The sequence below is a fragment of the Parus major genome, chromosome 22 (assembly GCF_001522545.3).
Source record: "Parus major isolate Abel chromosome 22, Parus_major1.1, whole genome shotgun sequence".
NCBI classification, from domain to species: domain Eukaryota; kingdom Metazoa; phylum Chordata; class Aves; order Passeriformes; family Paridae; genus Parus; species Parus major.
This window is the reverse complement of record NC_031790.1, coordinates 3,856,637-3,867,851: the sequence shown is the minus strand read 5'-3', so window position 1 is coordinate 3,867,851 and position 11,215 is coordinate 3,856,637. Positions and strand designations below refer to the sequence as shown.

Sequence of the window (11,215 nt, the reverse complement as noted above, 5' to 3'; positions counted from 1 at the left end):
CGCCCCTCCCGTGGGGCGCTGGGTCCGGCCGGCGGCCCCGCGGCCTTATGGAGCCGGGCCGGGGCCTGCGCTGCACCGCCCCGGGGCGGAGCCGTCCGCCCGCCCGCCCAGGCCCGCCTGCCCCGCACGGCCCGGCCCGGCCCCCAGCACGGCCCCGGACAGCGGCACGGCACGGAACCCAGCACGGCCCCGGACAGCGGCATGGCCCCGCACGGCCCGGAACCCGGCACAGACCCGGACAGCGGCACGGCCCGGAACCCGGCACAGACCCGGACAGCGGCACGGCCCGGAACCCGGCACAGACCCGGACAGCGGCACGGCCCGGCCCGGCCTGGCCCGGCCCCCAGCACGGACCCGCACCCAGCACGGATACCTCTGTGCCCTGGACAAATAACACACAAACATGAATCATCCTGTGGTTCCTGCCTGAGGGGCATGAGATTCGCAGGTTTAAAAGGAGCCACATCCATCTCCCCTGGCTTCTCCCGGCACTCGGCAGCGCTGCTGCAGGCCTGCGGCACCGCCGGGACAGCTGAGCACCCGGGCCGGGTCAGTCAAATCCCGCAGGGAGAGACATCCCCGTCAGCAGGCACAGTGGGAGCTGCTCTGGGAGAAACAGGGAAAACTAACAAATTCTGGAGGTCTGCAATGTCTGAAGCCACAAATGAGACCTCGGAGCCGAGCACTGGACTGGGGCTGTTCGCTGGTTCCAGCACGAACTTTGTAACTAGAATAAAGCACAGTGAGAAGAAGCATTGCAGTGAGATTTCCTGACATCCAAGCACAGACATTTTGTCCTTCCCGTGGCTGTGACAGGAGCGATTCTCCCTTAAATCGACACGAAGGGCGGACACGGGGAATGGAGTCAATTTACTGTGGAAAAGAGCACAAACGCACCCCAACCTGGGCTGCCTCCCGTTCCCACAGGGCGGGGTGACACTGGTGGGAGCCGCACAGTACAAAGGCCAGCTCGGACCGAGTCAGTCGCTGATGTGGCCGCTGAGCCACCCGTTAACGGAAACACAGACCCCTGAGAGCACTTCTCCGGCTCTAAGGTGTCTGCTCTTCGGGTGAGCGCGGCGGGCACCACCCGAGGGAAGGGTCCCCGAGCCCCGGCTGAGCCCCGGTGGAGCCACAGCGGCCCCGGGACTCGGCCCGAGACCGGCGCACGCCGGGAGCCCGCGCGCCGCACCAGCGCCCCGCCTCTCGCCTTCGCCCATTGGCCGCCGGCTCCCCCCGCCAGCCAATCAGCGCCTCGTCTGGGCGCACTCCCTCCGCCACGCGCATCGCCGCCGTTTCCGCAGCTTCTTCCGCCTCCGCTCTGACTGCTTGCGAGCGGCGGGCGCCCATTGGCTGCGGCCGGCGCGGCGGAGGGCGCCCATTGGCTGCGGCCGGCGGGGCGGGGTGGCGGAGGGCGCCCATTGGCTGCGGCCGGCGCGGCCCGAAGGCGAGCGGGGCGGCGTTGCCGCCATGGCGCCGCCCGTGGGGTACGCGCTGCTGTGCGGACAGGCCGCGCTCCTGCTCGGGAACCTGCTGCTGCTGCACGGCCGCGGCCTCCCGGGCAACGACACCGAGCCCCGGGAGCTGCCGCCGGGGCCGCCCGCCGCCGCCTGGGCTTACAGCGATCCGCGGGCGCCGCTCGTTCTGTGCTCCTACCTGTGAGCGCCGGGCCGGGCCGGGCCGGGGGGGCGCCGCGGCCGCCCGGCCGCCCTCACCACCCGCTCCGTTCCCGCAGCCCCGATGAGTTCGTGGAGTGCGATGAGCCGGTGGACCACGGCGGGAACGCCACGGCGCAGCAGGAGCTGGGGCACGGCTGCGTGAAGGTGAGGGCGGGGCGGGGGCGGCCCCGGTGCCCCGGGCCCGGCGGGCGCTGAGCGCTGCCCCGCCGCAGTTCGGCGGACAGGCCCACGGCGAGGTGGATCACACGCGGGTGCAGTGCCGAGCGCTGGACGGCATCGAGTGCGCCGAGCCGCGGAGCTTCCTGCGGGGCAGCCGGCCCTGCGTCAAGTAGGAGAGCCCCTGGCCCCCCGAGCACCCGCCGGACCGAGCGCCCCGGGAGCGGGGCCGGCCCGGCGGGGGAGGCCGGCACTCCCTGAGCCCGGCGCATCTTCTCTCGCAGGTACACGGGACACTACTTCATCACCACTCTGCTCTACTCCTTCTTCCTGGGCTGCTTCGGCGTGGATCGGTTCTGCCTGGGCCACACCGGCACGGCCGTGGGGAAGCTGCTGACCCTGGGGGGCCTGGGCATCTGGTGGTTTGTGGATCTGATCCTGCTGATCACCGGGGGGCTGATGCCCAGCGATGGCAGCAACTGGTGCACCGTGTACTGACAGGGGCAGCTGGCCCTGGGAGCCTCTGCTCGCTCCGAGCACCAGCCCAGGCTCTGCCCAGCACAACGTGGACTTTCAGAACCGTAACTCAGGGTGCACAGCAGTTACTCTTGCTTAAGGACTCTACCAACCTTGGACACAAAGTTGTTCAGGATATATTTTGCTTGTTTAAAATAATCTGGCTTCCCACTGCAAATAGTGATAGCCTAAGAGCTTGCAAACACAGGGCATCAAACAAACATGAATAAAATCTGGAAGGTGACTCCATGTACTTTGAGGATTAGTAGAGTCTCAGCCACAGATGAGAATGAGGCCACAGGGTCATGGTCTAGCCCTGAGCTCCCCAGCCAGCCCATTAGACAAGTCCTGAGCCCTGGTTACCTTGGGGTCATGGGCCACCTGACATGTGGGAGCAGTCAGGGAGCTGGGAAAGGGCCAGAGGTGCCAAGAGGCAGTTCCTGTCTGTGTGCCAGGCACCCCTGTGTCTCCAGCCCCAGAACAGGGCACCTACAGCACCCAAAAGGTGCAAGAACCTCACACCCGAAAGAGGAAGCCCCACAGCTGCAGGTTAAAAACTTAACAAGCTGAATAAAATGGGAAAAGGAAGCTGCAACAAGTCCCCAGCAGAGCCAGACAAAATATCTGTATATGCAAATATCTGGTCACATTTGAGATAAAACAGCAAACACACACTCCCAGCTTGGCAGCTTTATCTGGGGGGGTGGGGAGCAAATTTGTCCTGAAAATACAGCAGGGCTGGAAAGTCTGTGGAGGGGAAAAAATTCTGCAGTGACCTAGAAAGGAAAAATATAATAATCCCATGTGCAAAAGACCACTGGTCATTAACAGCTCCCGTGTCTCCAGCCCCCCACTGGCAGCTCACAGCAGGACCTTGGTCCAGCAGCTTCCCTCCTCCCCAAAGAACATCTGGGACCTTGGTCCAGAAAGAGCTGTGATGTCCCTGCCCTCACTGTCCACTGTTACCCCAGCACAGAGCCCATCCCCTGTGCAGGGCAGCAGCATCGTGAGCAGGGGGAAGCACCCACCCCTGCTCCTGGGATCCCCCCAAATGCTGCACCGTTCCCCAGCCTGGGGGGACAGCATTCAGTGCTCCTGCCACCCCTTCCCCAAAATACACAGTGCAAATGGACAGCTTGGGAAAGTAATTGGGATTTCCTTCTTTATTTAAAAACACAGGGGAGAGAGGGCATTGCAGCATTTACAGGCGAGGCATGGGAGGCAGGTAGCCCCCACCCCGGGAGTCACGGAGAATTGCCTGCGAGGGCCCCAGCCCTAAGAGCACTTGAAATCCCCAGCCAGCACCTTCCAAACATCTGGAACCACGTGAGAATAGCAAACCCCTCTCTCCCACCACCCTGGCCCTGCCAGGCACCCCGAACCTGCAGCACCCCCAGAAAAGCCCCACAGCACACGCTTCAGGAGGGAGCAGCTCCGGGGGGACGTGTCCATCCCACACCTGAGCCAGGAGTGAATGCAGAGCTGAGGGAAAACCAGTTTCTTTAAAATAACCACAAAGCTCCACCAAGGTCTGGCTGCATCCACCCACACCTTTGGAATGGGAGGGAAATCCCTCCCTCCCAACAGCACCTGTGTTACGGAGGGCTCTGGAGCCCAGCTGAGCTCCACACTTGTCTGAACCTCACATTCAGCCTTTATGCTGTGCTGGGATGCAGGAGGGTGGGAATAAGCAAGAGGAATGTTGCAATAGTGCTGGAGCCACTGGTAGTTTCTGCTCCTGGATAATTAACCTTAATTGTGCAACCAGCCTCTGCTTTACCTTCCCAGGCCTGAAGAAACTGTGCAATTATCAAGCACCAGGAATACTGGGGAGTCTGTGGTTCCAAAGCCTTGCACAAAGGAACCATCATCCCTCTGCATTCCCTGCTCTGCAAAACCAAGATCAGAACGCTGTTACCTAATGCTGTGACTCTGATGGATGGGCTTACCAAACTACTAAAACATTCTTGAAACAGTGTTAGGAGCCAAACAGCAAGTCAGCCTAAAAAAATGAAAGTTTCAAACTCTAGTGCAAATAAAGAAAAAAGAAGCAGAAAAGGAACAGCAGGATCTAGGTAGCTACAATTAAATAATACTAAGACTCACCTTGTACCATTTGCATTGATTCCCACTCATTTTCCTGGTCTCTGTGTTCTCCAGAGCCTCCACACAATCCCCTTTGAGACCCTCTTCCCCCTGGACTTGGGGGACCCCATTCCTGCCTCCCCAGCTGCACGAAGCTCCCCTGTGCCCATCCTGCAGCAGCCCTGCTGGTCCCACAGGGGACTGAAGCAGGAGGAACCACTGGGACCCCACTAAGGTCAGTCAAGGCTCAGGCTGAGGCTGAGGCACAGCTGTCAAACAGCTGGAGGCCCCAAAAGGGCCGGGACAAACCAGATGTTCTGCTCCTGGGGAACACACTGGGCTGAGCCTGCAGAGCAGAGGATGTGTCATGGCCAGGGAAGTGAAAGGGAAGCTGAGTTCTCACTAGGGGATTGCACACACTCGTGGGGTGAAGGTATCAGACGATCTCTCTGCTGAGGGAACACCTGGATTTTCTACATACTATTTATCACACCTACAGGAGCTCATTTGGTTATGGAAATGACGATTCACATTGCTCTAGAAACTCCTGCTGGTTTCCATCTCGGGCAGGCAGTGGTGAGTTGGCTGGACAAGTCTGCCCAGTTCCATCAGGTGCTCGGTCTTTGTTGCTTTTTACTAAAAACCCTTCACCACCTGGCACAGCTCTCTGTGCCCAGGTGTGTGCAGTGCAAAACTGACACCGTACCTGAGGATGGACAGCGGGAGCCACTCTGGCTCCGGTTACCTGCCCTGGCTCGTGCTCAGGAAGCACCAAAAGCCTTTGGAGGGGCTGAGCACCTTCCCAGGCTGGGGTTCAACAGGAACCACAGGTATAAAAAGACTTAATCAAAAGCCAGCAGATTGCTGATAAACCCTTGTGTGGGCAGTGGGAAGAGCTGCTCTCTGAGGGAATAAGTCGTTGCAAGGGGAGGCTGCAGTGAGTCCCCGAGTGGGCAGCTGCAGGCTGGTGCCTCCCAGCTCTGCCCTGGGGAATCTGAGCAGCATCAAGAGGGAGAGAAACATTTTACAAACACAAGAAAGGCTACACTCCCCCTCTTCATGCCTCCAAGACCTTCTGCCACTTCATCCAGACCTGGTCTGTGGGGGAAATGATGCAATTGCAGAAGATGTCCCCTCATACAGGTCCCAAGCATCTCCTGCCCTGCACAGCGAGTGCTGCAGTGCCCGGAAGCACCGTCCCAGACATGGAACCAGCGGGGCCAAGCGTGGGCAGGAGCAGCCAGGGACCCCGCTCCCTGCCGAGCAGGGAAGGGGATGTGGCTCCAGGTGGATCCTGAACTGCAGGAAGGGCTGTGGTGGAGGGAAGGGACCACCTCGCACACCCCGAAGGGCCCCCAGGGATCCCCGCAGCCGGGCAGGTGGAGCCGGCGGTGGAGGCTCAGACGTCGGAGGTCCGGATGCTTTCATCGTCCAGGTCAAAGGCAAACGGCTTCCCCTTGAGCTGCTGTGGCTCGGAGCGGTGGCGCAGGCGTGTGCCACGCGTGGCCGAGTCCCTGAGCGGGGCTGGCAGCTCCCCCAGCGCCGGCCGCTGCCCCTCGGCCGCGGGCACCGGCGTCCAGGGCTGCCAGGAGCTGCTGGACGGTGCCTTGCACAGGGCTCTCCGCTCCTCTGCCCACGGCCGCGGCTGACAGGGGCCCGAGGAGCCCCCGGGCCTGGATCTCACAAAGGACATCTCCTGCAAGGACAGGGCAGAGCGAGGCTGCTCAGATAATCCACCAAATAAATATCCTGGACGTTGGCACATTCTCCATCTGACACTAAACATGACACTGGAAGTACGTGACCTACCCTGGGGCGGGTTTTCAGGGCCTGCACTGCCCCTGTGATCGCCCGGATCCAGCTGTGCATGTCCTCGGGGCTGTCTGCCTGCAAACACAGCAGCCCCAGTGAGGCTCAGCTGGCCTGGCATTCCCAGGCTCAGCTCTGCCTTCTCCTGCTCTCACAATCATTATAAGCAATTCCACGGGAGAAGTGAATCCCCCCACAGCTCTCCCTCACACTCGTGTGTTACAGCCCCATCTGCTCACGTTCACTGGCAAAGCCCTGTGGGGAACAGCCCATTCCTGAGAGCTGAACTTTCTGCCCCAAAAATTATCCTGGCCTCAGCTGCTCACCTGGATGTAGAAGGTCCTGGAGCCCGTTATGATTTCAAAGAGGTTGTCTCGCATCAGGAGGTCACTAGAAACAGTGAGAGAGGGACAGTCACACCCAGCAGCTGTTGTGGACAGGAAAACCCCGGTGTTTATCCTCATCTCTGGAGTGTGCTGGGAGGAACCTTGGATCTCATTTGGATTTTGAGAAGAGTCCAGCACCCAGAGAGCTTCAGCCAGAAATCCCCCAGCTCTACCATCAGCCAGCAAACCCCTGCCCTCCCCCACCATAACCCACTGCACTCCCAGCTCATTTTAAATATCAGCTTGCTATTGCTCATTAGGAATACACAGTTCAGAGATACATTAATACATTGTATTTTTACTTTAGCTGAAGAGGTTTGTTTTCTTAGGTTATTTTTCATTGCCAGTCCTTAGGTTACTTTGATTTTATCAGTGTTTGCTGCAGTAACTTGTTCCCGAGACACTGCAGCCCCCTGGGCTGGGTGAAGGCCAACACCTCCAGAGCCGCTTCCCACGGCTCCCCTGGCCTGAACCAGCCTGGGGCCTCGGCAGGGAAACGTGGGTGAGAGCATTACCCAGACTTGACCAGGCACTCGTGGGTTTTGCAAACATCTTTCAAGAGAATCGAACGCAAAGGCTCCTTGTCCTGCAGAGGTGAGAGGAGACAGTGTGGGCTTGGCTGGCCCTGGGGCTGGCATGTGCCCACCCAGGGTCCCCGTGCCAGCACAGCAGCGGTGCCAGAGCCCTGCTGGGGCCTCGGGGGAGTTGCTCACCTGCTCACACTTGTAATAACTGATGGAAAACTCATCCAGAACAAAGTACCGCCGCTTCCAGCTCTTCCTCTGCAAAACAGAAGGAAATTGCTCGGTGCCGGGCCCTGCCTGTCCCTGGAGCAGCCCGGGCTGTGGGGCAGCCCCAGCCCTGGCCAGCACTCACCACGTTGCCCTGTTTGACGCAGAAGCCGCTCTTGAGCGCGGCTGGCCCGGCGGGCGGCCTGGCAGCCGAGGGGGGGATGTAGCTCTGCGAGCGCCGCAGCAGAGGGTGTGCGGCCACCTCGCTGCCCTCCCCGCCGTCCTGCAGCAGAGACAGAGCCACCCTGAGCAGGGAGGCCATCCCTGCTGGAAGGCCCTGCAGGAAAAAGCCACCTGACACAAGCCCCGAGAGAAGTGTGAGAGCCAAGGGCTCCTGGCAGGGCTGAGCACGGGCAGGGCAATGAGCCAGAGCCCAGAGCTGGTCTCTCTCTCACTGTGTGTGGCTTTCTGGGCTGCTGCCCTGGTACTATTCACCCCCCTGGTACTATTCACCCTTTTGGCAACCAGGTGTTAAAAACGAGAAATCAGAAGAGCTGCAGAGAAGCCATTTGAGGGCTGAAGAAAATCCCCTGCAGAAGGAGAGCGAATAGAGCCCATCTGCCTGGCTCATCATGGACAAAGAGGTGACTCAACTGCACCACTGAAGGTATGAGAGAACAAGAACCACCAAACACAAACTAGAAAGGAATGCTTTCCAATGGGAGAAAGCAATATACCATGGGAATAAATTGCTCAGAAAAGCCATAAAGTCTCTGGGTGTCATTTTCAGAGGTAAGTTCTCCCAAGGATACTTGGGTGTCTGGAGTTTAGGAAGTGAAGCTGTCCCTGCCCAGGTGCAGTGCTCAGTGCTGTGAGCACCAAGGAGCTGTGGTCAGAACCGTGTGCTCAGCACCCACCCCTGCTTTCCCTGAGCACACCTCAAGGGCCAGACCCTGCCCTACCCTCCAGCATCATCCCAGCAGTGCCTTCCCTTCCCCCCAGAAATGCAGAGGATGGTTGAGATGAAACATCTTCTGCACTCAGCTTCTTCCCCATCCCTCCAAGCCCTTCCCCGCTTGGCTGAGGTTTGAGCACTGCCATGGCAGTGGGATGGCCACTGCCAGCCTTACACAGCCCCAGTTTGGGTAAATCTGCCTGCCCAGCACCTTCAGTGTTCCCAGAACACACAAACAGCTTTTCATGTGGCCTCAGAGTGCTGCCCAGCCCCTGCAGAGAGCAGAGCAGCACGGCTGCAGCACGGCCAGGACGGGGATGCCACCCACGGCCTGGGCTGTGCCACCTCTGCAGCCACCACACAGGACGTGCCCAAAGCCAGGGGTGAGGACACTCCTGCAGCTGGGGTACCACATGCCCAGGAGCTGGGGTGATCTCCTGGCCGCTCTGGGGTGCAGCCAGGGCATCCACGCCCCACTGCAGTCCTGAGCAGCAGCGGCTGGGACCCAGCCAGGAAACCACGGACACGCCCAGGAAGCTGCAGCAGGGGAATGGCCATTTCCCACAGGGGAAGCAGCAAGAGCACGGAAATATTCTGGCAGCTGATGCACCACCTCCAGAAAAACCCCTCTGTGCCCCACAACCTCCGTACACCCCTAGATCCTGCCGAGCCCCACGGCCAGGGAAGTGTTAAAAGCATCTGCCAGCAAAAACTGCTGCAATGATTGAATTCCCTACTCTATTTTTAGTGCTGCCACTGATAAGAGCTGCAGCGAGAGCCAGAGCTGGACAAGTGCCCAAAGGTGGGAGACACTGATGGCCACGTGCACACCCAGCCGTGTGCCAGGGCAGGGGATCAGAGCCACGGCCAGCGGTGCCAGCCACCACCCTGGGGACAGTCCCCCTGTGGTGGGGGCACCCAACAGGATTCCTCTGCCCTGGGCACCTCAAGAGTGGATTTGCACCCAGGACACGTGGAAAGAAGCTCCATGAGCTCCTCCTCCTCACTCCCCCTCGTCTCATCACACTTCAGAGTGAGACAAAGCAGAGGTGTTCAGGGTGCTCAGAGCAGCCATCGATACCTGCAGGGCCAAGGCTTTGTAGGCACACTGTGTCCAGAAATGAAAGTGCAGAGCAGCTCACCTGGTTGATAGAGATGGGCGTGTGCACCACTACTCCTGCAACAATCTCGGTTTTGTAGGCCACCTGGGGCTTCCTCTCCTGTGCCTGGGCCACCACAGAAGGCTTCGTGACTTCCGTGGCCGGCGGGACGCTGCCACCCTTTGGTACCTGTGGGAGAAAGGAAGGGATGAGGGACACAGGATGCTGGGTGTCCCCAAACCTGCACTGGGCACCCCATCTCTGTCTAATGCAGCAACATCCCTTTAGAGACAACTCTGGCCAAGCAGCCCAGTTCGGGAGGGTGTGGAACCCCCTGGGAGGCAGGAGACACCCGGAGGAGAGATGAGAGGAGCTCAGTGATTAAACATCCCTTCACAGGCACCTGTGATTTGCTTCTGCAGCTCAGTGAGTTTGTGGGACGCTTGTTCCTTTAATTGTCCCTGCTCCAGTTACAGCCAGGCTTAATGAGGAGCTGGGTCTGGCTAACGAGGCTGATTGGCACGGCCACAGCCGTGACCCCAGCGCTGGCCGTGTCCCCCTGTGAGCGGCCCCAAACGCCTGGGCAGGGGCTGGGGTGCAGCAACACGGCTCCCAGCAGGGTCATTCTCTTTCCCTTCCCAGTTCCTTCCTTCTGGCACCTGGCTCTGCACAGAAAGTTATCCTTCCCAAGCTTCCCTTCCCAGCCCCACACCTCAGCTCCCCTAATGCCAGCCCCGCTGCTGCTGTGCCCACAGAGTGGGGCAGGGTGGCCGCATCACCCTGGTCCCGGTGGCAGCATCACCCTGGTCCCGGTGGCCCCGTCACCCTGGTCCCGGCTCTGGCCCCGTCACCCTGGTCCCGGTGGCCGCATCACCCTGGTCCCGGTGGCAGCATCACCCTGGTCCCGGCTCTGGCCCCGTCACCCTGGTCCCGGTGGCCGCATCACCCTGGTCCCGGTGGCCCGGCCAGCCTGGGACAGCTCCTCCCTGAAGGGCTGGACGAGCCGGTCCCAGCCGGGGCGCGGCCAGAGCCGGGAAGGGCTGGCCAAAATCAGGGCGTGGAGCTCACCACGGTTTCTTGCAGAAACAGGAGATGCATCTCGTCCTGCTGTCACCCCAGCTGCCACCTCTGCCAGCCTGGCAGCATCCCCCTGCCCTGCCCAGAGGCAGCGACCCTGGAGGAAATTGCTGCCAATGCACCCAGACAGAGCCCAGGCGAGCTCTGGGTACAGCTCTGCCCAGCTCTGCAGGTGGAATCTGTGGCTAATATCAGCTGGAGCCAGCCAGAGAAGGCACCAGCCAGAGAAGGCACCAGCCAGAGAAGGCACCAGCCAGAGAAGGCACCAGCCAGAGAAGGCACCAGCCAGAGAAGGCACCAGCCAGAGCAGCCTGGCAGCTGCAGATGCAAAGGTTGTCACACTTCATGTGCTTGCAGAGAAAGAAGGAAAGTCCCAGCTAGGTCTGGTCTTGCAGATGAGTTTCCCACAGAGACTACAACGTGGCACTCCAGGGATTTTAAAGAAAAAACTCATGGATAGGCCCCAGTCAAACTGTTTACATTATTTTTCCTCACATCTAGTTTACACAGCACAAAAAACACACATCAGTGCACGACCCAGTGAAACTCTGCTCGTGTGGCTCCATGCTCAGAGCAGAAACCCCCAGCCCTTTCCTGGGACCCCCATCCAGGCAGAAACTGTCCTGGAGCTGCCAGCCCCCAATCCCTGGTGCAGGGCTTGGGGTGAGAGTGCCCCAGCTGCAGAGGGGCTTGGGGAGAGCAGGGACAGGTGTGGGGAGAG

The 11,215-nt window shown here is 60.2% G+C and overlaps 2 protein-coding genes across 3 annotated transcripts in view; one reads left to right on the top strand and one right to left on the bottom strand.

Annotated features, from left to right (window-relative positions):
• The first annotated feature begins 1,433 nt into the window (after window positions 1-1,433).
• TM2D2 (TM2 domain containing 2) lies at window positions 1,434-3,023 on the top strand. The gene is made up of 4 exons (XM_015648724.3): window positions 1,434-1,658; window positions 1,736-1,823; window positions 1,892-2,007; window positions 2,120-3,023. Exons 1-4 carry the CDS (start codon window positions 1,471-1,473, stop codon window positions 2,331-2,333), a joined length of 606 nt encoding a protein of 201 aa, XP_015504210.1. The 5' UTR covers window positions 1,434-1,470; the 3' UTR covers window positions 2,334-3,023.
• Window positions 3,024-3,487: 464 nt separating this feature from the next.
• Window positions 3,488-11,215, bottom strand: part of PLEKHA2 (pleckstrin homology domain containing A2) — a 13,742-nt gene continuing 6,014 nt past the window's right edge. The window contains exons 6-12 of one of the 2 annotated variants that reach the window (XM_015648711.3): window positions 9,460-9,606; window positions 7,508-7,645; window positions 7,345-7,413; window positions 7,147-7,217; window positions 6,572-6,635; window positions 6,246-6,323; window positions 3,488-6,132 (exon numbers count right to left, since the gene is read on the bottom strand). In XM_015648711.3, the coding sequence (XP_015504197.1) occupies window positions 5,836-6,132; window positions 6,246-6,323; window positions 6,572-6,635; window positions 7,147-7,217; window positions 7,345-7,413; window positions 7,508-7,645; window positions 9,460-9,606 (864 nt within the window). In that variant the 3' untranslated portion in view covers window positions 3,488-5,835. The remainder of the gene's footprint in view (window positions 6,133-6,245; window positions 6,324-6,571; window positions 6,636-7,146; window positions 7,218-7,344; window positions 7,414-7,507; window positions 7,646-9,459; window positions 9,607-11,215) is intronic. The other variant, XM_015648712.3, reaches the window with a different exon arrangement.

Excerpts from the sequence above, each read along its gene's own strand:
- TM2D2 (XM_015648724.3), top strand. The coding sequence starts at position 1,471 with ATGGCGCCGCCCGTGGGGTACGCGCTGCTGTGCGGACAGGCCGCGCTC. Across the intron at positions 1,659-1,735 it reads CTCGTTCTGTGCTCCTACCT|CCCCGATGAGTTCGTGGAGT; the intron begins GTGAGCGCCGGG and ends CCGTTCCCGCAG. Across the intron at positions 1,824-1,891 it reads TGGGGCACGGCTGCGTGAAG|TTCGGCGGACAGGCCCACGG; the intron begins GTGAGGGCGGGG and ends GCCCCGCCGCAG.